The 23,492-nt window shown below is 51.7% G+C and overlaps 11 protein-coding genes across 11 annotated transcripts; 4 read left to right on the top strand and 7 right to left on the bottom strand.

The window, feature by feature from the left end:
- Positions 1-34: 34 nt before the first annotated feature.
- Positions 35-2,287, bottom strand: abd1 (mRNA (guanine-N7)-methyltransferase; the record flags this gene model as incomplete). Its single annotated transcript, XM_043283921.1, has 4 exons — positions 35-69; positions 117-283; positions 331-1,901; positions 2,084-2,287. The coding sequence occupies 4 exons, from the start codon at positions 2,285-2,287 to the stop codon at positions 35-37; spliced, it is 1,977 nt and encodes a 658-aa protein (XP_043141152.1).
- A 383-nt stretch (positions 2,288-2,670) lies between these two features.
- ACHE_80538S (uncharacterized protein) lies at positions 2,671-4,178 on the bottom strand (the record flags this gene model as incomplete). Its single annotated transcript, XM_043283920.1, has 3 exons — positions 2,671-3,482; positions 3,534-3,617; positions 3,674-4,178. The coding sequence occupies 3 exons, from the start codon at positions 4,176-4,178 to the stop codon at positions 2,671-2,673; spliced, it is 1,401 nt and encodes a 466-aa protein (XP_043141151.1).
- Positions 4,179-4,554: 376 nt separating this feature from the next.
- Positions 4,555-6,122, top strand: cox15 (cytochrome c oxidase assembly protein cox15; the record flags this gene model as incomplete). Its single annotated transcript, XM_043283918.1, has 2 exons — positions 4,555-4,949; positions 5,009-6,122. 2 exons carry the CDS (start codon positions 4,555-4,557, stop codon positions 6,120-6,122), a joined length of 1,509 nt encoding a protein of 502 aa, XP_043141150.1.
- A 264-nt stretch (positions 6,123-6,386) lies between these two features.
- Positions 6,387-7,542, bottom strand: ACHE_80536S (uncharacterized protein; the record flags this gene model as incomplete). The annotated part of the gene is made up of 2 exons (XM_043283917.1): positions 6,387-7,355; positions 7,423-7,542. 2 exons carry the CDS (start codon positions 7,540-7,542, stop codon positions 6,387-6,389), a joined length of 1,089 nt encoding a protein of 362 aa, XP_043141149.1.
- A 593-nt stretch (positions 7,543-8,135) lies between these two features.
- Positions 8,136-10,074, bottom strand: KRS1 (lysine--tRNA ligase KRS1; the record flags this gene model as incomplete). The annotated part of the gene is made up of 3 exons (XM_043283916.1): positions 8,136-8,146; positions 8,198-9,785; positions 9,862-10,074. 3 exons carry the CDS (start codon positions 10,072-10,074, stop codon positions 8,136-8,138), a joined length of 1,812 nt encoding a protein of 603 aa, XP_043141148.1.
- Positions 10,075-10,686: 612 nt separating this feature from the next.
- ACHE_80534S (putative dynamin GTPase) lies at positions 10,687-13,332 on the bottom strand (the record flags this gene model as incomplete). The annotated part of the gene is made up of 4 exons (XM_043283915.1): positions 10,687-10,907; positions 10,965-11,106; positions 11,154-13,219; positions 13,269-13,332. The coding sequence occupies 4 exons, from the start codon at positions 13,330-13,332 to the stop codon at positions 10,687-10,689; spliced, it is 2,493 nt and encodes an 830-aa protein (XP_043141147.1).
- A 729-nt stretch (positions 13,333-14,061) lies between these two features.
- On the top strand, positions 14,062-15,628 carry PSA2 (mannose-1-phosphate guanylyltransferase; the record flags this gene model as incomplete). The annotated part of the gene is made up of 4 exons (XM_043283914.1): positions 14,062-14,121; positions 14,195-14,251; positions 14,373-15,548; positions 15,602-15,628. The coding sequence occupies 4 exons, from the start codon at positions 14,062-14,064 to the stop codon at positions 15,626-15,628; spliced, it is 1,320 nt and encodes a 439-aa protein (XP_043141146.1).
- A 314-nt stretch (positions 15,629-15,942) lies between these two features.
- ACHE_80533S (uncharacterized protein) lies at positions 15,943-16,854 on the bottom strand (the record flags this gene model as incomplete). The annotated part of the gene is made up of 2 exons (XM_043283913.1): positions 15,943-16,632; positions 16,687-16,854. The coding sequence occupies 2 exons, from the start codon at positions 16,852-16,854 to the stop codon at positions 15,943-15,945; spliced, it is 858 nt and encodes a 285-aa protein (XP_043141145.1).
- Positions 16,855-17,744: 890 nt separating this feature from the next.
- On the top strand, positions 17,745-19,087 carry SWF1 (DHHC palmitoyltransferase family protein; the record flags this gene model as incomplete). Its single annotated transcript, XM_043283912.1, has 3 exons — positions 17,745-17,833; positions 17,893-18,046; positions 18,095-19,087. The coding sequence occupies 3 exons, from the start codon at positions 17,745-17,747 to the stop codon at positions 19,085-19,087; spliced, it is 1,236 nt and encodes a 411-aa protein (XP_043141144.1).
- A 233-nt stretch (positions 19,088-19,320) lies between these two features.
- CTR86 (Ataxin-10 homo-association domain-containing protein) lies at positions 19,321-22,156 on the top strand (the record flags this gene model as incomplete). Its single annotated transcript, XM_043283911.1, has 2 exons — positions 19,321-19,508; positions 19,579-22,156. The coding sequence occupies 2 exons, from the start codon at positions 19,321-19,323 to the stop codon at positions 22,154-22,156; spliced, it is 2,766 nt and encodes a 921-aa protein (XP_043141143.1).
- A 209-nt stretch (positions 22,157-22,365) lies between these two features.
- ACHE_80529S (uncharacterized protein) lies at positions 22,366-23,135 on the bottom strand (the record flags this gene model as incomplete). The annotated part of the gene is made up of 3 exons (XM_043283910.1): positions 22,366-22,643; positions 22,705-23,055; positions 23,120-23,135. 3 exons carry the CDS (start codon positions 23,133-23,135, stop codon positions 22,366-22,368), a joined length of 645 nt encoding a protein of 214 aa, XP_043141142.1.
- Positions 23,136-23,492: the final 357 nt, after the last annotated feature.

The following is a 23,492-nucleotide window of genomic DNA, read 5'->3' as shown; positions in this document are numbered from 1 at the left end:
GTACAGTACTCGATTGTCTATCAATATGCTGGTATTAAACCTTGTAGAAACAGAATGCGTGATAGAAACCTGGACTATTAGCATAATTCAAAGCAAGTACACCGTGCTGCACTTACTGGCTGCTTCCTTCTCCTCCTCGGTCATCAGTAGAGCACCAGTCTCCCGATCCCGTACTCCCATGCGTTCACTAAGCGGTCTCAATTCAGAATCATTCTGCTCGTCTCGCCAGATGTCCAGGAATGGCTTGCGGTAGGAGAGTTCGAGGTTGTAATCCTCGGTCAGACTGACTGGTTAGCGGTGATCGGTGAAGAATGGGAAAAGGAGGCTTACGCTCGAAAAGCTTCCCAGGGCACGACGTATTCCGGAATTCCCTCCACCGCTTCTTCCATGAAATATGTGTATCGCCATCCAAATGGCGGCCGGAAGACGCCATCGTCCGGCGCGGGACCGGGGAACCGGACTTGGTAGATGCTATTTCCCCATGCTGGCTTGTTATCATCCTCCTCAACCTCGCCGTCTTCAGGATCTTCTGGTTTCTCCTGCTTGGCTGTTTCGCGTTCCTTGCGCTTCGTGTTGTATTCGGCCACCCGTGCGCTGATGACGTCTGAGTTGGGACACACCCCCAAAAACCGACCACCCTTCCTCAGCAATCCGGAAACGTTGCGAAGCATTTGGCGCGCCTTTTCTTCGCTCTCGAATGCGTAGTGGATGGCGAACATGGATGCGACGACGTCAAATCCTCCACCACCCCATCGCGAGCTCATGACCGAACCTCCCGGACCTGCGTTCGGATCAATCCCGACCTGCTGGATGATAGGGATATCGCCCAGGAACTCTCCGAAACAGTCCTTGGGGATGAACTCGCCATGGAACAGTGGACCACGGCGTCCGCGCGGGCCACGGCCATTTCTCATCGAACTGTAACGGTCGCGAGCTTGCTCGACAGATATATCTGCTGGGTCAAGGCCAACGTAGAGGTCCACTGGCTGCGGAGCTTGCTGCCATTTGCCCAGATCACCTCCCTTACCGCAGCCCAAGTCGACTACTAGAAGACGTCTTTCCTCCATCGGCATTGGCCCGGTGCCTTCTGCCCAGTCCTTGGAATCAGCGTAACGCGAGAGGAACTCTTCGTCCGGAGAGAACTTCTGGATCAAAGTACTCTTGATCCAGTTGTTAAAGCTCCGCAGACCCTTGATCTTACTCTCCGTCTTCCGCCATTCCTTTCCTCGCTGCGGCACCGTATTGTAATGCTGACGGACAACATCTGTCACCCCACGAACCTGAGACGCCCGCATAGCATCATTCTCCTGAGCACGCTCCCGCTCCTCCTGCCTCCGCCGTATCGTCTCACGGTCAACAAGCCCCATCCTTGCACCACCACCCGGCCTCTTGCGCGGCCGCGATTGCGCTTCAGGAGTCGGTGCTCTCGGCGGCGGCGAAGGCGAGCGATCCTTCGGGGTATCACGACTGCGGCCCGAATTCTCATCCGCATCGCGTCGTGCGTAAGCAGACGGTGGTGTTCGGCCACGTTTGCGTAGCTTCTGGTGTCGTTCTTCGAGACGCTTGCGCTTGGAGACTGGGCGGTCTGAGCCTGGTTTGGGCTCCTCTGGTTTCTCTTCCGCTAGTTTTCTCTTCTTCTCACCGTTTGGGTCGGATGGGCTGGCGACGAAGTCGGTGGCTTCGGAAGCCGGTCTGGTGGCGTCGGGGCTGTCCATTGCTTTGGCAGCCGGGCGTTTTCCTTTCTTCTTTGTGAGCTTGGAGGATCGAGTGGTCTCTTTATCGGGTTCCGGGGCTCCTGTCTGTTCCGTAGAGATGTGACGATGCGGTGGCTCTTCTGGAGCGGCAGTAGAAATTTCTTGCGCAGCTGGTTTCACGGACGGCTCTGTATCATACGAAGACTGCTTCACAAGCACAAGTCCATCAGTAAAAGAATTGGCCTCAATCAAGCCAACAAAAAGGATGAACGACGAATCGCAGAAACCAGTTTCACTAGCTAGCCGCGGAAAATACCCACACCAGCTACTAGCGCACTCGGAACAACCACGCAGCAAAAGACAAACGAGCGGATAAAAAAGATACTCACCGGACCGGGGCCAGGAACAGGAACAGCATACACCGGAGAAACTGGACGAGGAGCTTGCGCTGGTGCTGGCGGAGAGTACGACTGGGCCTCCTGGTCCACAGTGCGGCGCTGAGGCCAAGAGCCCGCGTCGGCGTCGCGGTCAGCCCAAGCGTCGCGGGCGGGATCATACATAGCGCCTCCTGATACTCGCCGGTCATCGCTCATGCTGTAGCTGTAGAGGGTGAAGATGGAAAAATTTGGGGAAAGAAGAGCTTGGTGGCTTTCATTGTGAAAGACAAACCCATTCACTGACGGTTCCCTTCCCTGGATTCCTTGGTTGAGCCCAGCGCTTTCCGTCATTCCCCTTACCGCATCCGGAAGAGATTCACTACAGTGAAGATACAGGGTTATAGAATCAATGGAGAGGATTGGTAGAGAGTACTGCAGTGTGTGGAATAGTCACCAGAACTGCTATCAAAGACATTAAATGCTTGAATATCTGAGGATCTATGACGTCAATGGGTATATACATAGGAACCAAATAACATGACCTCGACGCCGTGCTTGAGGAATGCGATAATAACAAGAGAACAATTGGTCCAATACAATCAATGCCCCGGGGTCGACTTCCTGGGAAAGTTGACATTCAAGACCTGCCGCATTCGCCGGATCTTCGACCACCACTCGCGATCAGTAGCCTTCTTAGTCTCCTCGTCAACCTCTGAATCTACCACTGACCCATCCATCATTGAAGGCGTCTCCGAGCCAGCGCGGAGAGTGTCCATCGAGGCAGTTGAGCGGATTTGGCGACGATGCTTCACTTTCAGCGCCTGAGTCGAGACTTGCCATCCGCTGCGCAATGTCTCTGGTTTATCAGTCGGCTTGCCTGTACCGCTCTGCGCTTTACCGCTGACCCAGGGACAGTACTCCATGTGTTCACCGGCCACTTCCAACTGAGTGTCAAGCTCGGTGTCTCCATATTTTGGTTTGTACATCCAGAGACCAAGTCGTCGGAAACACGCACCACACGCAGCTAGTCCTGCTGCTCCGTCTGAGACAGTATCCCAGCCAAATAATGCCAATGCGAAAGCTGCTTTGTTGATTGTGATTTTCTGAGATATCTCTTCCTGAGTTTGAGGAGCGCTCTTTTGTTTTTCTCCTTCCTTTGTCTCCGGTTTGGGGGTCTCTGGCTGTGTCGTCTCTGGCTGCTTTTCTGGTTCAATTGTTTCACTTGGCTTGTCTGGTTCAACAAATCCGGTTGGTAATATGTTGATGATTTCGTCAAGATCAAGCGACTCCGGTGTCTGGATGGCTTCCTCCACTGGTAGTTTATCCTCCATCTTCACCAAGTTCAAGTACCGTTTTTGTAGGCCGGAGATTGCTACATCAGGGTTGGACAAGGGCAGGCGATGGATCGTAGCTAGATAAATTAGCATTGAGTGTAGCCAGGAAAAATGCAGAATGCACTCACCATCGCAGCCCTTGTTCCTCCACGGGCAATTCTCACCATGACCTTCGACCAAACGTTTTGTATATTCCTCCACGAGCCTTGCGCCTGCGCTTCGGTTAGTTTCCCCATTGAATCTAAATCATGGGTCGAGTGAAACATACGGACGTCCTTCCTTTCCTGCACTTTCTCCGCATCATACCCATCCAATTCATCCAGCTCGTCCGGCAACTTGACAACCACCGATCCGCCACAACCCCCAACACATGTCACCCGCGACACATCCGTACAGATCCATCCTTGCTTCGCCCAAGCCACTTCACTAACCGCAGTCGGCTTCGGAGACCAGCGATCCACCCGACGAAACGTCTCGAGTCGTTCGAGGAAGCGCTCGCGGTCCCAAGGGACGAAACTGGGTCGTGCTGTCGACGAAACAGAGGATGCCCGCGTGCCGGGTCGGGCGACTTTCAGCATCGAATTCTTGATGGAAGAAGTAGAGGAGCTATTGTCGTCTTTGCTCAAGCGGATCTTCTTGATCGCATCGCGTGCTGTTGTCGGAGCTCCGGTGGTGGTGGATTCTTTGGCTGGTTGGTCGGGGATCGAGGGTTTGGTTAGGGATTCGAGGACTCGGTGGAATTTGCGCTTTTTGGTTTCTAGTGCGTAGGACATTTTTCCTGGTTGTATAATTGGATTGGGCAAGGAGGATGGGTGAAGTGGTTGTTCTGTTGGTCTGCGGTCTTCGAGATGATGTACCGCGCCATACCCAAACCGGCAATTTGCATATATGCCTTAAGAGTCAGGCATATAGAATCAAGTCTTGTCTACAGAGTACTTCCACAGTGAATTCTAGATTAAATGAATCAAGACCTAGCCTCTTCTGCCTAGCACAAGAATCTCCTAATAAATTGGTTTAGTAGACAAATATATGTCCTCTGATTGGCCCTCGGCGTCTCGGCCTCCGACTTCGCGATTTTTCGCGGTTTTCAATAATCATGCCATTTATTTGTATCTCTCCCACCTAGGATATTCCCAGGAATCAACAATCATGGCTTCCTTGGGGAGCTCAGCATCCTGGGCCCGAGGCTTCGCGCCCCGGTTATTCAAGGATTCCTTCACCTGTCGCCAATGCCTACGTACTCAGAATTATGCGACCAAATCCGCTTTCCGTAGACAGTTAGCCGGCCTATCCTTCGCTCAGTCTGGCCAGAGAGCCAATCCTACGATCCTGAACTCGAAGACTAGACAATTTTTCTCGCAGAATCTGAGAAGATCGGTTTCGTCATCTACGGTTGCCAATGCTGCAGAGGAAGGCGCGACAAAAGCGAAGTCGAGCTTTCCGCAGGTTAGCGATAAATCGGTTGCGTACTGGCTGCTAGGCAGTGCGGTCAGTGTGTTTGGTATTGTGATCTTTGGTGGTTTGACTCGATTGACGGAATCAGGGTGTGTACTTCCATGGGAACTAAGCACGATCATGAACAAGGCTAATCGAGTCGTTACAGGTTAAGCATCACGGAATGGCGTCCCGTCACCGGCTCCCTCCCTCCCATGAACGACGAAGACTGGGAATCTGAATTTTCAAAATACCGCGAATCCCCCGAATTCAAGCTCCTAAATCCGCACATGACCCTCTCCGAATTTAAGTCGATCTACTACATGGAATGGATCCACCGTATCTGGGGCCGCTTCGTCGGTCTGTCGTTCATCTTCCCCGCTATCTACTTCGTCGCCCGCAAGAAAGTCAGCAAGCCAATGGCTCTGCGTCTTGCTGGAATCGCCGGTCTCATTGGATTTCAAGGATTCATTGGCTGGTGGATGGTCAAGTCGGGATTGAAAGATGATCTGTTCGCTCCCGGTAGTCACCCTCGTGTCAGCCAGTACCGTTTGACGGCACACCTGGGTGCAGCATTCGTCTGCTATGTTGCTATGCTCTGGAACGGTCTTGCAATCTTGCGGTCTCGTCGACTCATGGTGGATCCGGAGGCTGGAATTAAAACGCTCGAGGCACTTCGTGACCCCCGGCTCAAGCTGTTCCGTCGTTCCGTTGCTGGTCTGGCTCTCCTTGTCTTCACCACGGTCATCTCTGGCGCACTCGTTGCTGGTCTCGATGCTGGTCTGATCTACAACGAATTCCCGTACATGGGCAATGGCTTCGCTCCCCCCAAGTCCGAGCTGTTCGATGAACGGTACTCCCGCCACGAAGACAGATCCGACCTCTGGTGGAGAAACATGCTCGAGAACCCCTCGCTCGTCCAGCTCGACCACCGCATCCTGGCAACCACCACCTTCACCAGCATCATGGCCCTGTGGGCATACTCCCGAAAATCCCCCACAATGAAGAAGCTACTTCCACCGGCCGCAAAAAAGGGCGTTCACGGCGTTGTCGCATTTGCGTTCATGCAGGTTGGACTCGGTATCTCAACTTTGCTCTACCTCGTCCCTATTCCTCTTGCCTCGGCGCACCAGGCTGGTAGCTTGTTCCTGTTGACCTGGGTTATGGTTCTGGGGAGCCGGGTCTGGCACCCCTCGAGGACTGCGAAGTTGTTGCAGATGGCTGTTAAGGCTCGTGGGCAGCAGTTTTCGCAGGCGGCTGCTCACGCGGCTAAGAGGGTATAGTCAGTCTTCTGTCTGGCTTGTTCTCGTTGTTTGTCACGAAAAGATATGGATGACTATATGCCTGTATATTAACTAGTACCTCTCTTCTTCCTTGTAAAATATGATTCTTTCACTTGTTATTTTCTCTATTTACAGTCCACGAATCACAGTAATACCGACCACTGATCCATACAAAACATCCAAAAAATCCAAGACACCATAACCCAACCAAACAAAGGAAAGCAAACATCCACTCATCCTCATCCCCCACGACACCAACCAACCTCAAAAACAACCCCACCACCCATCCCTCTTTCTAAACTCCTCCATCGCTCTAGCCGCCTGGTCCTGCGCATACCCATGAAGATCGCTCAGTTTATACGCCTGATAGCACCACCTCCTCGCCGGTTCCTTCTCTCGCTCCTCCTGTATCCACTCGCCGTGCGCCTCGAGGCTGAAGGCGTACAAATTTCTAGCCCCGGCTAGGACTTTGTCCATTTCGGCTTCAGCCTCATCGACGTCGGTGGCGGTGGAGGGAGTGAAGGCCTCGTCGTCGAGAAGCGGGGCGGTGGACTGCCAGTCGTCCAAGGAAACGGGAGAATTAACGGTGGCTTCGGGGGTACGGCTGGGACTGCGAGCCCTATGAACACCTTGTCTCTGGTCCCTTTTGGTTTGAGACTGGGTGCGAGGTGTCTGCGCTTGCTCCCTTCCACGCCCACGTCCACATCCGCGCTGAGAGCGCCTCGCCAGGTCCTTCTGGACCTTGTTGGCGTTCTCTCGCTTGGGTAGACCTTTCTTCTTTTTGCTCTTGGGCAAGGCACTTGATGAAACAAGCTCGTTCCGGTCGATTGGGCCAGTGTGCACGCGGCTCCCAGCGTTGTGCGTCCGCGTGCAGCCGTTCTTGATCGTGCAGGCATGGCAGGATTGCCAGCCGCAGGACGAGCATCGGGACATGCCCAAGTCGTTTCTGGCGTTGCAAAGGTCGCACTTTGCGGTGTGCGCCGTGACTGGCTCGAATTGTGTTCGGGTCAGGGAGTGCTGTGTCTGGGCGGTTGTGGTGACAGACGTAGCAGGAGGCGTGCCGGCGGGAGCAGCTGGGGAAGGAAAGCTGGAACCAGGTGTTCCAGACATATTAGTATACTGAGGCTCGGAGTTCCTCAGTGGGGAAGACTCGCTGCCACTGGAGTATTCGATGGGAGAAGGTTGTTCGTGTTTTCGAACGAAAGGTGAGCCTTTGGTTGTTTTCAGCGGCAGCTGTTTCCATCTAAATGTCAGCAACCACGATCTCCTGGGTATCAGTTTCAAGCGGGAAGAGACTAACATTCTCAAGCAACTGAGGCGCTGGATACAGAGCAGAACGAGAACCACGACGAGCTGGAAAAGGCAGAAAACGAAAGCCCTTAAAGCAGTTCCCCTGGTCACTTTTTGTTTGGTTCACCATCGTGAATCAGATAGTAATTATTACCATCAATGGAGTGCCGATAAGTCCCGTCTCAAGGAGGTTAGGGCACCGGAGATATCGCTGTTAGGGGTGTATATGGAGTAAAGTCCGGAGAAGTGAATGGCAAGAGAGAGGAAAGAGATCATCTTTTATAGCTGGATGCTACCTGCGGAAACAAAAGCATTCAGGAAGTTCCCTCCTCCGTAGCATTGGAACCTACAGGATAAATGGACCTTTTTATCTATTGTCTGAGTCAGTATACAAAGTACTTTGTTTTGCTTATTACTTTCTTGTTTAGACATGTGGTGAGAGAACGTAGATGAGACATATCACTGAGGCATGGGCATGGAGAGTTCCCTTGATTGGATAGAAAAAGCATTGTACAATGGATTGAATGGTAATTTGTCTGTCTTATTGTGTAGAAATGATAATGAGGCTGGATGTCCAAAAGATTCTTGAAGGGTATTCCGATTTCAAAAGGTAAGCTAAAGGTTTTTATTCCCCTAATGCATCTATTCATTGACATCCTAACATAAACCCATAATAGACAGTCATCAAACGCATTCAACATCCCTCGTCCAGTTTCGTAGCATCTATTTGTGGGCTACATCTTGTTAGTTCAACGGTAGTGGTTATAGGGTATGGTGAAACTTACCAATGCCCTCTTCCGGCTTGGGCTCAATGCCAACGACCTCAGCAGCAGTCTTGCCCTCCTGGGCAGTCTTGTCCTCCTTCATGAAAGGGAAAGCAAGAACCTCCTTAATACTGTAGTTATTGGTAAGGAACATGACCAAACGGTCAATACCCATACCCCAGCCACCAGTGGGCGGCAGACCGTATTCCAAGGAAGTACAGAAGTTCTCATCGATGAGCTGAGCCTCCTCGTCACCCTGGTCCTTTTGGCGGGCCTGCTCCTCGAAACGCAGACGCTGGTCGAAGGGATCGTTCAACTCGGTGTAGGCGTTGACGATCTCCTTCTTGCAGACGAAGGCCTCGAAACGCTCGCACAGACCGGCGTGCTGGCGGTGGTATTTGGCCAGTGGCGACATCATCTGCGGGTGACCAGTGATGAAGGTGGGGTTGACGCAGGTCTCTTCGATGAACTCGCCGACGAGTTTGTCGAGCATACGGGCGTTGGTTAGCGGTGGCGAGCAGTCGACGCCGGTCTTTTTCAGGACGCGCTGGAGGAACTCGTTGGACTCGGCGGTATGCAACTGGTCACCTGGCGGGAACTTCTCGCCAGTGGCCTCCTCGAGGGCGGGGATCATCTCCACGCGCCTCCAGGGCGCCTTCCAGTTGACGTTGTAGGTCTCGCCGCTCTGGGTGTGGAAAGTAGTCTCATAGCCGCCGGTGACGTGCTTGACGAGACCCGAAACGAGGTCTTCGGTGGTGTTCATGAGGTCGAAAGCATCAGCGTAGGCCTGGTAGAACTCGCAGGTGGTAAACTCGGGGTTGTGGGTAAGGTCAATGCCTTCATTACGGAACTGGCGGCCCATTTCGTACACACGTTCAAGACCACCGACAATCAGCATCTTCAGGTACAGCTCAGGAGCAATACGCATGAAGAGGTTCATGTCGAGCTCGTTATGGTGAGTAACGAAGGGCTTGGCAGTCGCACCACCAGCAATGGCGTTCATCATGGGAGTTTCCACCTCAATGAAATCGCGGGTGTCAAAGTAGTTGCGGATGTAGCTAACAATCTTAGACCGGGTAACGAAAACATTGCGCGAGCGGTCGTTCATGATCAAGTCGAGATAACGCTGGCGGAAACGCTGTTCCTTGTCCTGCAGACCGTAGTGCTCGGAGGGGATGGCGTGCAAGCAAGGCGACAGAAGGACGACCTCAGTCGCAAAGATCGAAAGCTCACCATCGGCTCTGTTCTTGGGGCTAGTCCGACCGGGGAATCCAACAATACCGACAATGTCGCCTCTCCGGAGGTGCTCGTGCTGCTGCTCGAACGGCACGTCGCCAGTGGCGTGCTGACCCTGGCACACAACTTGCACCTTGACACCCTCCGCACGAATGTCGTAGAAATTGAGCTTGGCGCCCGAGCTGCGCTTGGTGTAGATTCTACCGGCGATGCGAACAGTGGTCTCGGGTTTCTGCTCGCCCTTCTCAAGACCCTCGTAGTTCTTGAGGAACTGACGCAGGTCATCGGTGACGTTGAACTTGTGAGGATAAGGGTCGGGCGACTTGGTTTCGCGGAGCTTATTGATTCTCTTGCTGCGGATTTCGAAGTATTGCTATAGCGGGGGAAAAAATACCTTCATTAGCTGACAGTCCGATACCGCCACACATATCAAAACCAGAAACACTCACGTTAGGAGTCAAGTTAGCCTCCTCCTCCTCAGCGGAAGCCTTCTTCTGGGTCTTAGGAGGAGCAGCAGCCTCCTTCTCCTTCTTCTTGGCCTCTTTCTCGCGCAGCTTCTGGCGCTTCTTCAGCTCGGTCTTGGAGACCTTTTCGCCAGTGACCTCGTCAAGCAAGAGGTTGGCCATGGAGGTCTCGGCCTCCTTAACTCCGTTGTCCGTCATGATAAATTAGATTGTCTTTCGTTATGCGAAACAAAAGAAGGAAAGGAAAATTGAGACGGAGGAGGGGTTTTGGTGGGAGGGACGATGGCAGGTTGATTTTTGGGTCTGAGTCAGGATCCGCGGCTGTTATTGGTCGGTGGAATTTTTTTCTGGGATTTACTATGGTACTGCTGCGTTCTGGCGACGGTTACGCTACGGAACTTATATTAGGTGTTTTTACTTAGTTTCTGGTTCTCCTAAGCTATGGCAGCTTAATTTGTAGCTCTCTGTTGTTCTTGATATGCGATTGCTGCCAGTAGTTACGAATTTGGTAATGGGGCTTAGGGCATAGGGCAGCCAGGTGGGGTTGACCCCGCCTTGCCGTTTTCGGTGTTCTATACAGCGGTAGAGTATGCAGCAATACGCACCCAAGCCGCGACAGTAGACACGCAATTGATAACAAAGCTCCCTATTTAACAATCTCACATCCATAACAATTTCCATCAAAGACGAAGTTTCCACACCAAAGGCGAACGACTGCCGTCCACCGTATCAGATCTCAACAAGCCTTAACGTAAACATGCCATGAACAAAACCCAAACGTCGTAAAGCATCACACCAAATCAGACTTCCCTAACCAGCACCAGCGCGGATGTTAGAGAAACCGGCCCAATCTTCAGATTTAATACGAGTCGGAAACGTCGTCTCGGTATTTACCATAGGCTCCTCTTCTTTTTTAGCAGTGGATAACCATCCCTGCGCCTTCGAGATCTTTTCCTTCTCTCTGAGAAGGTACTGGCGACGGCGCTGACGTTCAGGATCTTCGGTCATGAGTTCCATACAACGCTCGACGGCTGTAAGATATGTTAGCGTTGACTGTCATGTAGAGGACATCAAGGAATTAGGCTTACCATTTTCATCATAGATTTGAAGCTCCTGTTCAATAACATCGATCAATTCTTCGCGGCATTTAAAAAAGAGCTTGGTGTACACGCTCTGGCAGATTGAATCCACAAAACGAGAGCTCGCAACTTCATAGTATCCGCGAGTGGTCTAGGATTGTCAATTCTGTGCATCACTGAAAAAAGCTGCGAACTTACGGCCATCATCTTAACCTCTTGAATGAACATGTCGATACCCAAATCGGCCTCCGTGAGTTTTCTGATCTCAGCATCCCGCCGCGGGTCCTCTCGAGGAAGTCTATCCTGCATGTCCAGGTACTTGTGGGCGCGTTCCAGATGACGCCGAGAACTCAGGTATGAAAATGCACTCATTCTCGCACGTTCGAGCGCAAATTGAGACATGCTGAAGGGTTTGTGCTTCTCGATGTTGAAGTTCTCAAAGGCGTGCTGGAAATGCTCTTGCTTGAGTCTCTGCAAGTAATCGTCGATGATGCGGGTGAGTTCGCGGAAGAGGCTTGTACGATGGTATTGGGAGAACACAGTTTCAAGCTGTCGAATCAACATTTCTCTAACGAGTCGATGAGTCGCGTTGAGAAAGGCAGTCATAGGCTTGTGCCAATGTTCCACACTTAACTGGTTCATGATTTCGATAGCTTTAGGATCGGTCTGGTCTGGTATTCCGGCACGATAGGAGTCCTCGTTAATTTCCCTGATCTCTTCCCAGGTGAACATCCTCGCCGGACGGTCGAAAGCATCGAAATGTGGGGTAGAGTACCCCGTAGCTTTACGTGCAGGAATCTCGTTTGGAGTTTGTGGGCCAGCCGTTTGGGCACCCGAGGCATCACGCTTCAGCGAAGGCTGAACGGTAGTCATCTCACAATCTGAATCGTCTCCCTCACGATTCATTGCCATAACCGTGGAATCAGCTGGAGATAGGAGCTGAACCGTAGGCCGGGCCTTGACCAACGCTCTCTTGAAGTCCATTGCTATATGTAGCCAGATCTTTGGGAGAGGATACTGCCCAGAACCGCCCTCAATATGTGCCCGAATCTGCTCCTTGAGATGGTTCAACTTCCCGCAGAGTATGTAAGGTACATTATTTGATGGAGGACTGGGCAACTCCTGCAATTCGTGTTCAATGCGGTTCGCTTTTTCGTCGATTTGTTCAATGATTCGAGGAAGGCACCCTTGAATTTGGTCAAGTAAAAGATTAGAGAGAGCGGCCTGGAGACGCCGGGTACCAAATCTGTCATGGTATGCCGACAGTTCAGTACTCCAAGGACTCGAATCGAAAAACTCAGCTTCCTCCTCGCGAGCAACAGAATGCTCGATGGAGGGGTCTTTGTTGTTGCGAACGACGAAGTATCCATGGCCAAGTGAGAACTTGTCGCCCTCAAGTATCTCCATCCATTGAGTATACTCGCACAGCTGGATTCGGTCGGGTTTCGTCAAGACGCCCAGGGTTCTCGACTTCGCTCCGCGGACGTCCCCAATTATGCGAGCCGCACTGGAGTTGGTCGCGTCATCCGTCATTGGCAACGCCAGAAGCACAATGCAATTCTCCTGCGAGATATATTCCTTGACTAGGTTCTCAACGAGAGCAACCAAATATCTTTCCTCGTCAAATTCTGCCTGACTGATGACACCGGGAAGATCGTAGAAAGAAAGATTGGGGAAGTCCGGGGCGGAAATATCAAGACGGACCACATTCGGAGAGAATTTGACTTGGTAATGCGAGCCATCAGTCCCTGCATTCTGCCCGGGTACGTAGTCCGCTGGTGGTCTGCCAGGATTGAGGATTGCAAGTTGCGCCCATTTCACCGCTTCTTGGACATCGTCCTTGTCAGAGAGTATCAGAAAAAGCTCATCTTCCTGGTCCTGTTCAATCCAGGGGCCGAGCTGAAACTTTTTCGAGATTTTGATCTTCCGACTGCCGTCAAAGATGTATTTCCGCGAAAGATAGACTTTGCACGTCCACGGTTGGGAGGGGTCGGAATGCGACAGGTTGATTTCCATCGGGCATCTGGTACAAGTTCCGGCGCTGCGAGGGACCCTGATCTCACTCATACCCTCGATCAGCGAGCTTTTGCCGGTGCTTTGGTCTCCAACTACACAGATTTTCGGCAGCGCAATCTTGTTGTCCTCGATCCCCAGGTGACGCAAATCTTGTATCTTTCTAACCAGAGTTCTCATATCCTGGGATATGAGGTTGATCGAATCCTCAGCGGCAGGCAGACTTGGGGGGCTGGCGAGTTGCATCGTGTCTATTCAGTGTGAGTTGTCTATCTGTATCCAAGAAAAAGATAAGCTTACCGGTCGAGACGAGACTTTCTTTTCCTTGAGACATATGCTTCGCTTCTGGTGTTGTTGAGCGCATGCCAATCAAGAATATCCGATACAAATGCTCGAAACAAATTGGCAGTCCAGAAGCTCAAGATGCTTGAAATGGATGAGGAAGAGGGTTAACACATCGAGGGAAAAAGAGTGAAAGAGAGAAAGGTGAAGGTAGAAGAGAGTGCATGCCCCTCTGAAGTGAAAGAAGAGGTTGGCCCTGCGGTTCGACCTCCCAGTGAATGGTCAACACCAGCCAGCAATACGTCTTGATTCCATAGGAGCAATCACAAGTTCTCTTCCAAGCTTTGATACAAACACAGTTGATCACAACCCGAGCCTGTTGTGAGTAGCAGAACTCAACTAGACCATTCCCCCGGCACGTCGTTTGGGTATACCTTGACTGCCCTCATTGCAACCAGCGCCCACCGGCTGCAGGCCTGGTATAAGGCGATGCTAGCGATCAAGCATGGTCAATTGATACTCCCTTTGTACAGCATGATTACCAATTCTCAGTATTAAGATGCCGATAAAATTGGCGGCAAGTGGTTCCCAGATCCAACGGTTCACCAACGGGGCTCCTTCTGTTGTTGGCGGTGGGCCTGAGATTCGGTGATCCGCTTTCGGGTCTCTCAGCCAACTTGGTCAATTTCTCCTGTCAACGAGCTGAGCTGTATAGGGGTGCGAGTAATCCTAGCAGTATCTTTATACCAATTCATCTATTCTCTATTTTATTCTGAAAGAAAAAAGGTCTCTTCTGTCCTTCGACGTCTCCATGCTTCAAGTTCCAGTCCGCGAACACAACAACCTGGCCTCGACTAAGGCCGTGATCTTGGTATGGATCATATGCAGCCACATACTGTCCTCATTGTTGCTTCAGTCAATGCTGACAGGATATTCATGAATAGGTCGGGGGTCCATCCAGAGGAACCCGGTTTAGGCCATTGTCTCTCGACGTGCCCAAGGTTGGTGATAGTCATGCCCCTCCCCCTCTGTTTTGAAGTTGCATTGCGTCTGCCACCACGGCGCATACCAATTTTCAATGCCCATTCTGTCAACCCGCGCTGACAAAATGCTGTATACCAGCCCCTGTTCGAAGTCGCTGGTCATCCCATCCTCCGCCACTGCCTCCAAGCCGTCGCTAAGATTCCCGATATTCGCGAAGTGATCCTGGTCGGATACTATGACGAATCGGTCTTCCGAGAATTCATCAAAGACTCTGCCAAGGACTACCCCCAGCTCCGCCTCCAATACCTACGTGAATACACGGCCCTGGGAACGGCCGGGGGTCTCTACCATTTCCGCGATGCTATTCTCAAGGGGAAGCCAGAGCGCATCTTTGTGCTGAATGCGGACGTCTGCTGCTCGTTCCCGTTGGGTGAGATGCTGAAGTTGTTCGAAGAGAAGGACGCAGAGGCGGTTATTCTGGGAACCAGGGTCAACAACGATGCGGCCACCAACTTTGGTTGTATAGTGTCAGACTCGCACACCAAGCGTGTGCTGCACTACGTCGAGAAGCCCGAAGGCCACATCTCGAACCTCATCAATTGCGGTGTCTACCTGTTCTCGACCGAGTGTATCTTCCCCGCGATCCGTAGCGCCATCAAGCGCCGCACCACCCGCCCTCGTCTGGTCTCGTACCCTTCGTCTGAGCACCTTGACGCATCGTTCGTCGCGGCCAACGCCGAAGAGGAGTCGGAGAAGAGCGAGGTCCTCCGTCTCGAGCAGGACATCCTCTCCGACTTGGCTGACAGCAACCGATTCTTTGTTCACGAGACCAAGGACTTCTGGCGACAGATCAAGACGGCCGGTTCCGCCGTCCCGGCCAACGCACTTTACCTGCAAAAGGCGTTCCAGGCACAATCTGAAGAACTCACTCCTCCCTCCGCGACCATCGTCCCGCCAGTCTTCATCCACCCTACCGCAACCGTCGACCCGACCGCGAAGTTGGGTCCTAACGTCTCTATTGGGCCCCGTGTGGTTGTTGGGGCTGGTGCTCGTGTCAAAGACTCGATTGTGCTTGAGGACGCTGAGATCAAGCACGATGCATGCGTTATGCACTCGATTATCGGGTGGAGTAGCCGGGTTGGCGCCTGGGCTCGTGTTGAGGGTACACCGATTCCGATGGGCAGCCACTCGACCAGCATTGTGAAGCACGGAATCAAGGTGCAGAGCATTACGATTCTGGGTAAGGAATGTGCTGTTGGCGATGAGGTGCGGGTACAGAACTGCGTGTGTCTGCCGTTCAAGGAGCTCAAGAGGGTATGTTTACTCCCATCTTCATCTTGCATCGATCCAGTTACTAACTTTATCAGGATGTTGCCAACGAGGTCATTATGTAGAGTCCTTTGTTCTGTTATTTTCCATTGTCTACTTAATGTTCTACCTACACCATTGTTTGCAGATGACTTTTGCTCAATCCAAGATGACATTCCAGCGCTCGCTTTGCTGCTTTATTCAAGACAAGACGTGAAACGATGATGTATTAAAATGACCAGTTTGAAGAGATGAGACCAAATACCAACGCCATACCCAATTCCTTCCAATAAATTAAATCAAAGTATGTGCAAGATCGTAACTCATCATAGATCAGTGAAGATGAGCAAACAGGTATCAAAGACCAAGTGCGCATGATCACTTCGGTCAAAGAGGCCTCTCACCTATACGCACCAGGATCATAACTCGTCTGCTCCGGCGGCTGCGCATATCCCGACCCAACAGCACTAAACCTCACCCTGGGCGCCCCCCAAACACCCCTCGCCGGCGCACTATCCGAATAATCCTGCGCCTCCCCGGCATGATACTGCTCCAGATGTCCATTCCTCGACACATTCGACCCCGAGTATGACACACTATCAGCCCTCCCATGCCCAAGACCCCCGCCCATACGCGGATCAGGAACATCATGATAGTACCTGGCCCCAGCAGTCGGATCATCCGCCGCCATCAGGCTCCCACTACTCCTCTCCTCCAGTTTCACATCCCCCGCCATCATCGGGTTACTAGCCATAGGATCGTACTTCCCGAGTCTAGTCTGGCGTTTGCGCACGATGATATCGAGCGTGACGGCCGCGATGAGCGAGGCGACCGCCGCAACTGTGAAGGAGAAAAACGCCTTGTAGATGCGGCACACGGTTATACCGGTGGAATTACCCCAGTAGGTTTCTGTGCAGGTGGTTAGGATGGTGTGGGACATGCTCCAGCATAGGACGCCCAGGGCGGCGAGCCAGATGAGGAGCAGGATTGTGTTGGAGGTTAGGTTTAGGCGCGGGGAGAGGCCGCAACAGCAGTGGACGAGGGTTGTTAGGGTGAAGTTAATGAGGGAGAGGACGACGGCAACGATGAGCTTTTGTGTTTATTAGTTCAGTTGTTTTGTGTGGATTGAGGGGGGGAGACTTACGACTAGGTACGCCCATGGTAGCTTGTAGTTCTGTTGGTGCAAGTGGTAAATAAAGACGGCGAGGATGATGCCGACAATGATAGTGGAGAGAAGGGCGAAGAAGCGGATGATATGGAAGGGGATGGCGGGATACAGCGAGGGTTTGACGGATGACTTTTTGGAACGCATTTTGGCGGTGATTCTGTATGTCCTCCGGTTACTTGAAAGAAAAGAGAAAAGAAAAAAAGAGAGAGGGAAAAGAGAGACACAAAGAATGTTTGCTGGAGGCTGTCGCAACAGTCGATCACCGGCGCGGCTCCACGGGTGTTGCTAAAGAAAGCACGCCTAGTAACGGGGGTTTTGTTGCACTATGTATGTACGCAGAGTGCCGTTAACTAGGCAATGTGTTGTTGTTTTCTTGAGAGGGAATTGGACCTCATAATAAGCCAGCCTTGTCCAAGTTTAATTCGTGTAAAGACATGATGGTGGCGGTGTTGGCCTGGAGATCGGCCTCGACCACGCGGCGTCTATATTTATCCCGCCTACTATGGAGTATTGTTAGAGACACTTTAGGTGTGTTTCTGGAACTGTGGTTCACTTAGTGACAGCCAGATCATACGCGGTACTTGCAATTAGGATGAGAGTTAAATTGCCTTTAAAGTGGAATTGATTTCAGGAGAAGCGTGCCAGTTTCTACTGTGTAAACAAATGACAGGAACTGGAGCAGTGACCGATGGGGATATATATGCAGATGTCAGCCACGGGACTTTTCAGCCCAACCAACAATAATTCAAGACCTCAAGGTTATGTACCCCATAGATTATTATGTGTTCCTTCGTGTTTATATTCGACCCCATTCAAGTATTGCGTATTGCAGCTGTCAGCCATCACGTTGTAAGGTCACGTGTCATCAATACAACATCGGGCTATCAAAATCTGTACTCCGACAACTGCCAACATAGAAGTCGTCGCGTTTATTCCTGAGATATTCAAGAGAAAAATATAATACACCGATAATGCCTGATCGATAGCATTGAAGGATTATTTGCTGCAAAACCAACTGTTGTGCGGAATAAGCCATGGGCCTCCTGAGGACGGTGGCCCTGGGGATTCTGGGGATCTCCGGTCTGACATTCGTGGCTCTGTTTGGGAGACTGCCGGTTTTTAGGTACTATGAAAAACTCAAGAATCCCAGTTTCTACGAGTCTAACTCTAACTGGTCGGCAGGAAAACACCTATCAGCTTCCTCTATAAGGTTATTTGGAAATATATCCCAAATGGCATATCTCACTTCGACAACCGCCTGCTGGGTGGATGTCTTACATTCTGCTGTAACCGAACCGGCAAATACGTATGGAACGAGAACCATCCACTAGTTCTAGTCAGTATTCAACGCAATGTGTGACTTTCCCCGTGCTAACGTTTGTAGATTTTCTTCTTGTCGCTGCTTATTACCGGAGAATACCTGTTTATCCCAACCGCGTGGCCTCGGATCTCCACCATCCATAAAATCTGTGCACCACCGGTTGCGGCTCTCCCGTATTTCCACTTGTATGCGTGCGTCGTCTCCACGTCCTACATCACCCCGGAGAACCATGCGCAAGAGATGACTCGTTATCCCTACGACGGGGTCATCTTCCACCCGGGACGTTATTGCCCAACGTGCAAATTCGTTAAACCAGCACGGAGCAAGCATTGCAGTTTCTGCAAGGCGTGTGTTGCTCGACAAGACCACCACTGTGTATGGCTGATCAACTGCGTGGGCGCGAACAACTACCACTACTTTCTGTGTTTGCTGCTGTCCTTGTCAGCCCTGCTGATCTACGGCTCGCTCCTGGGCCACTCGCTCCTAACTCAGACCATGGAGGTGCTATTCCTTCCAGAGTCTGGATTGAAGTTGGCGCAGAAAAGCTGGACTATGTGGTTTAATGTTTGGTCGTTGGTTATTGCGTCCGAAATCCGCATCGGAACTGTGACTTTATTGGCGTTCATGACGGCTCCGCTGGCGATGGCTTTTCTTGTGTACCATACCTACCTGGTCTGGGCTGGGATGACGACCAATGAAAGCGCGAAATGGTCTGAATGGAAAGATGAAGTGACTGATGGCTGCGCTTTCAAGTCTACAAAGGGAGAAATTTACGGAAACTCGCCTGTTCCAGGTGAGAACCAGAAGCCTCAATCGGCTTGGCCGATGAGCAGTGATCAGATCCTTCTTTTGACAGACGGGGAGCCGCCAGCTGAAGGCTACAAGATTTCGTCGAGGTCCAACGATATTATCCAGCCAGATGATCTCGATGCACCTTATGATCCGAGATGGCTTCGCGTGCGCAGTATGGAAGAAGTTGATAACATTTACGACTTGGGATTCTGGGATAATCTGCGGGAAGCTTTCAAGCTACCTGTCAGCAAGAAGGTGCAATAGAACTGCCTGAATACTCTATAACTAATTCACTATTTTAAATGCCTGAGGCTTCAATCAGTTTGTAACTATCATTCCCGAAAGAGTGATCAGCGGGACACTTCGGAGATCGAGTAAATCCGAGTATTCTTCGCTCCGCATTGATAATTATTTTAACCCCAACCGCCACCTGCAATCAATAATAAAGACGAATTTGTTCGGCGTTTAGCTAGTACCAGCTGTCATAATCAGTTATCATGACTGACCGCGCAGGGCCAGATGCAAAACCAAAATGCACACCAGCCGAACTAATGCTGAAGGTCATCTTGACGGGGACCTTGAGCCACTATGAAACCCGCGGCATGGTTGACGACAAGAGACTGGAGCATATGCTCTCCGCTGGGAAGCAGATTTTGTACAAGACGCACCAGGAGAGTGATGTCAGGTATGCTTATATTTGTTCTCGTTTTTGTCATCCGATAGGGACTGTATGCTAATTTGTTGTTTTTTACTAGACACAATCTGGGTTTGTCGCCAGACATCTGGCAGGGCTTCACAGACGTACTCACCAAAGCAATCCCTGTCCTCGAGGCCCAATCATTCGCATGGAAGAGTCCCCCGTCCGTTAATTACGACCATTCGTCCTCCAACCTCATCGCATTCAACTATTTCTCGCTGGTCAAGGATATCGAACGCTTAAATGACCTTTGCACGATCGCCCGCAACCTCCTCGCCACGACAAAGAAGGCGCAAAACATGGCAGCAGAGAAAGGGTTCGATCAACGGATTATAGCGCTGGTGGATACATGCGTGAGGGTTACGGCGCGGGGCTTCGACGGGGAAACCAATGCGAGGAACGAGGAGCGATGGCAGAAGGTCGTCAACCTTTACAAACGTCTGTTAATCACATGCCTGCAGTTTTTGCACAATTTCATCATGCACAATGAGCAGCGGAAGATGGTGCTTTGGCTGGATTTGTTTGGCTATCATTCTACGGGGGATACGAACATTATTCAGCCCAAGGAGCCGTTGGATCAGACGATTAGCAAGCCGGAGGGTGTCGCGCCGATTGTTAAGTCTGGGGAGAGGATTGTTAATCCGCCGATCCGGGCTCTGTATGATCAGACTGCGGAGGATCTGCTGTTGGAGACTATCTCCAATTTCCCGAGAGAGCCTGCGACGATCAAGGAGGAAGCAGCTATGCTGCTTCTCGCCAATATCAAAGATCACATGGAAAAGCTTTTGGGACGAGACTTGACGGCAATCCAGGAAATGGGTAAAGATCCTGAGCAGGTTAAAGAAATCCGGGCAGTTCTTACCGCCATACTCGGTGCGAAGGTGGACGGATGGTCAGATCTTCAGGATAGGGCCAGGGACCTTCCTCCAGCTCTTCCGGAGGATGAACCGCCGCGCAAAAAGTCTATTCTTACCATCGACCGCAGTCCTACTGCAGGCTTCCCTCGGATCTGCTGGGCCGATCTCCCTGACCTTGCCGAGTTCAGTGCCGTCGCTTCAGGGGATGCCGTTGTGGCCGAAGAAGATACTGGTATGCCGCGTTCCGCACAGTCCGCCGCAGAGACATTACAAGAAGCCAAGGATGAGCTTATGGCACGATTGCAAGAAACGTCGCAAATGGGTGACGATGGTGGCCAAGAGTATGACCATCCCGATGGTGGGACAGTTGCCGATGACGACTCGCGTAGTCTGGAGGCTGTCGCGGACGGAAGCATGGAGGAGGAAGAGGAAGAAGATGACGAGGATGATGATGACTACAGAGGCCGCCCAGGCGATCAACAACGGGGTTTGTTGACTGATATTCCGCTTGTGCTTGGACCTGCGGAAATTGAAGCTCTTCCGATGATTGTCCAGGCCGGCATTGTCGACAGCTTTGGTCTCAAAGGAGGCGAGAGGGTTGGCTCGAGGAATATGCAGGCACTTCGATGTCACATACTGTTGACCCAGGAGACCGGCCGCAACCTGCTTCGCGAACTGTTGATCTTCATTGCCGCCTGGGATCTTCCTGACGACGAGCTGTACTTCAAGATGATGGTGCAAATCATGGATGCGGTGCTTAAGAACGGCTTGATGTCTCACGCTTATTCCGACTTTGGGCAACCAAAGGATATCATTTCCCCAGCGCAAGCCGTGGTGGTCAAGATCTTGACCCACATCTTCCGATCCAAGTACTCTCCTGCATCCGTGACAGGAACACAGCCCAATCCCTCAAAGAACCCCGCGCCCCTTTCCAGAGTCGACGTCCTCACCGTGCGCTACATCTTCACCATCTTCCGCGGAAACATCATCCCCGAGACCTGCGCCCTGATCTACCTCCAAGGCCAGATCCGCGCCGGACGCGCACTGCCAGAGGACTTCCCGCTGAATCTGTGGGACATGGAACGCGTCTACGAAGGAGTCTACCAGTTCCTCGAGTTCTTCGCTGTCCTCACCGAAAACAATGACTGGAAGAATCTGCTCGTCAAGTGGGAGATCGTGTACGACCTGGTCACCCTGATCAAGGAGCTCGAGGCTAGCATTCCCAAGGGCCAGTTAAGCTCTCTGCCCATGGGGATCCCTCCACGGCACACCAGTCCTCCCAAAGATAGCCCGCAGCCAGGTACAAATGGTGGCCCCGTCGCCGTCGAACGACCCTACGACCCCAGCGACCCTGACCCCGCAGATGCCGGGCCAGGCTCGGGAGCCGAGTCACCACCGATCACAGAGGACCCCTCCGAGTTTGAATGGCGGAATCTCAAGAAACTGGTCGTGCTCGTGCTCTCGTCGCTCGTTTGGAAGTGCTCCGAAGTGCAAGACCAGATCCGGAGATACGGTGGTCTCGAGACGATTCTCTCATGCACAAACTTCGATGCGCATAACCCCTACATTAAGGAACATGCCGTCATGTGTCTCAAGTTCCTGTTAGAAGGGAACCGAGAGAACCAGAAGATGGTGGAAGAGCTTGAGGCGAGGGAGGTTGTCAAGGATGATGGAGGGTTATTGGAACGGAGTGGATTCGAGGCTGTGATCGATAAAACGGGAAAGTTGGCTATTCAGCCCAAGTCGGATAATAACGGGGTTACTAGGATAACTATGTGAAGGAATGTCATGTACGAATAGATGATCTTGTATAGAGTTTTCTTTGATATGTTTTGCATTACATTGGATTCGAAGATTATGCATATGCACTGCTGGTATCTCCACTATACAACAACACTGAGATCGTACGCATTGATCATCACCAAAATCATTTCTCATCAGTGATCAATTTACCATATCCAAACACCTCCATCTCACACTCTATCAAATCAACCATACATCCCATCCCACTCCTCCTCTTCATCATCCGCCGGCTTCTGCCTCCTCGCCGTCTCCTTCTCCCTCTCCTGCTTCGCAAAATCCGTCCGGTCAAGCGGACATGTGCCCCTCAACCTCAACCACGGCCGCACACACTCGAGATCAAACAGATGCGTAGGATGGCAGGGCAACTGCACAACGAGCGGGTATTCGTCTTCTAGGAAGGGGTTGTTGCAGATAGGACAGACTTGGGATTCTTTGAGGGATTTGCGGGGGACGCGGTCGAGAACTTTACCACAGCCAGCGTTAGCAATTCCTTATTTTTACAAGAAGGGAAGGGGAGAAAGGACCATCGCAAAACTCCTCACTAACACCCTCCACCTCCCTTGGCGGCGTATCCGCCTCACTCAACAACGACTGAATCATCGTTGTCAACAAATCCTCCCCTCCCTGCCCACCTTCCTGGACTCCCGCGCTAGTCCCAACATCACCCCCCTCCCGTCGCATAACCTCCAACGCCTCCGCAAGCGAGTAAAATGCCGCGCTTATGTCTCCCGGCACGGGAACGGCATGTTGTCTGTGGCGCGAGGCTTCGGGGTTGGAGATCTCGGAGAGCGTTGCGAAGAAGGTGGAGAGATCGGGGCGGCGGCGGCGGTGGGCGGTAGAGGGGGTGGTGCTGGGGTCTGTGGTGTTGTGTTCGACTGTGGATTTCGTTCTTTTGTTAGTTTGATTAATTAGGGTGTATAGGATTGTGGTTGGGCGTACCTTCATAGGTGGACATTTTGGTGGGAGGATGCGCGGGGTGGTGTCCGCTTTGCTGGTTTTCTCTTGGGGGTTGGTTTTGGTGGTTGAGGCGGGTTTTTGCTTGTGGATAGAAAGAAGGAGTTGATTGAGAGAGTCGGGATGAGGAAAGGAGAGGAGGGAGAGATATTTATGTTGAGGTGAGGTCGAGGTAAAGTTGGTGATGCGAGCAGTTGCTGCGGAGGCAGCAAAAGACGCGTTGACTAGTTATCGATAAGGATCGTTACTAACCAACAGGGATCTAGTAGATTCTGTGAAAGTTTCTAGACACTTGCTAGAATCCCATTATTATTTGGTCTTTCTGTCTAAAATATACGAGTAAACTTTCAGTTCAATA

Source organism: Aspergillus chevalieri, chromosome 8, assembly GCF_016861735.1.
Source record: "Aspergillus chevalieri M1 DNA, chromosome 8, nearly complete sequence".
NCBI lineage: Eukaryota > Fungi > Ascomycota > Eurotiomycetes > Eurotiales > Aspergillaceae > Aspergillus > Aspergillus chevalieri.
This window is presented reverse-complemented; position numbering and strand designations above follow the sequence as displayed.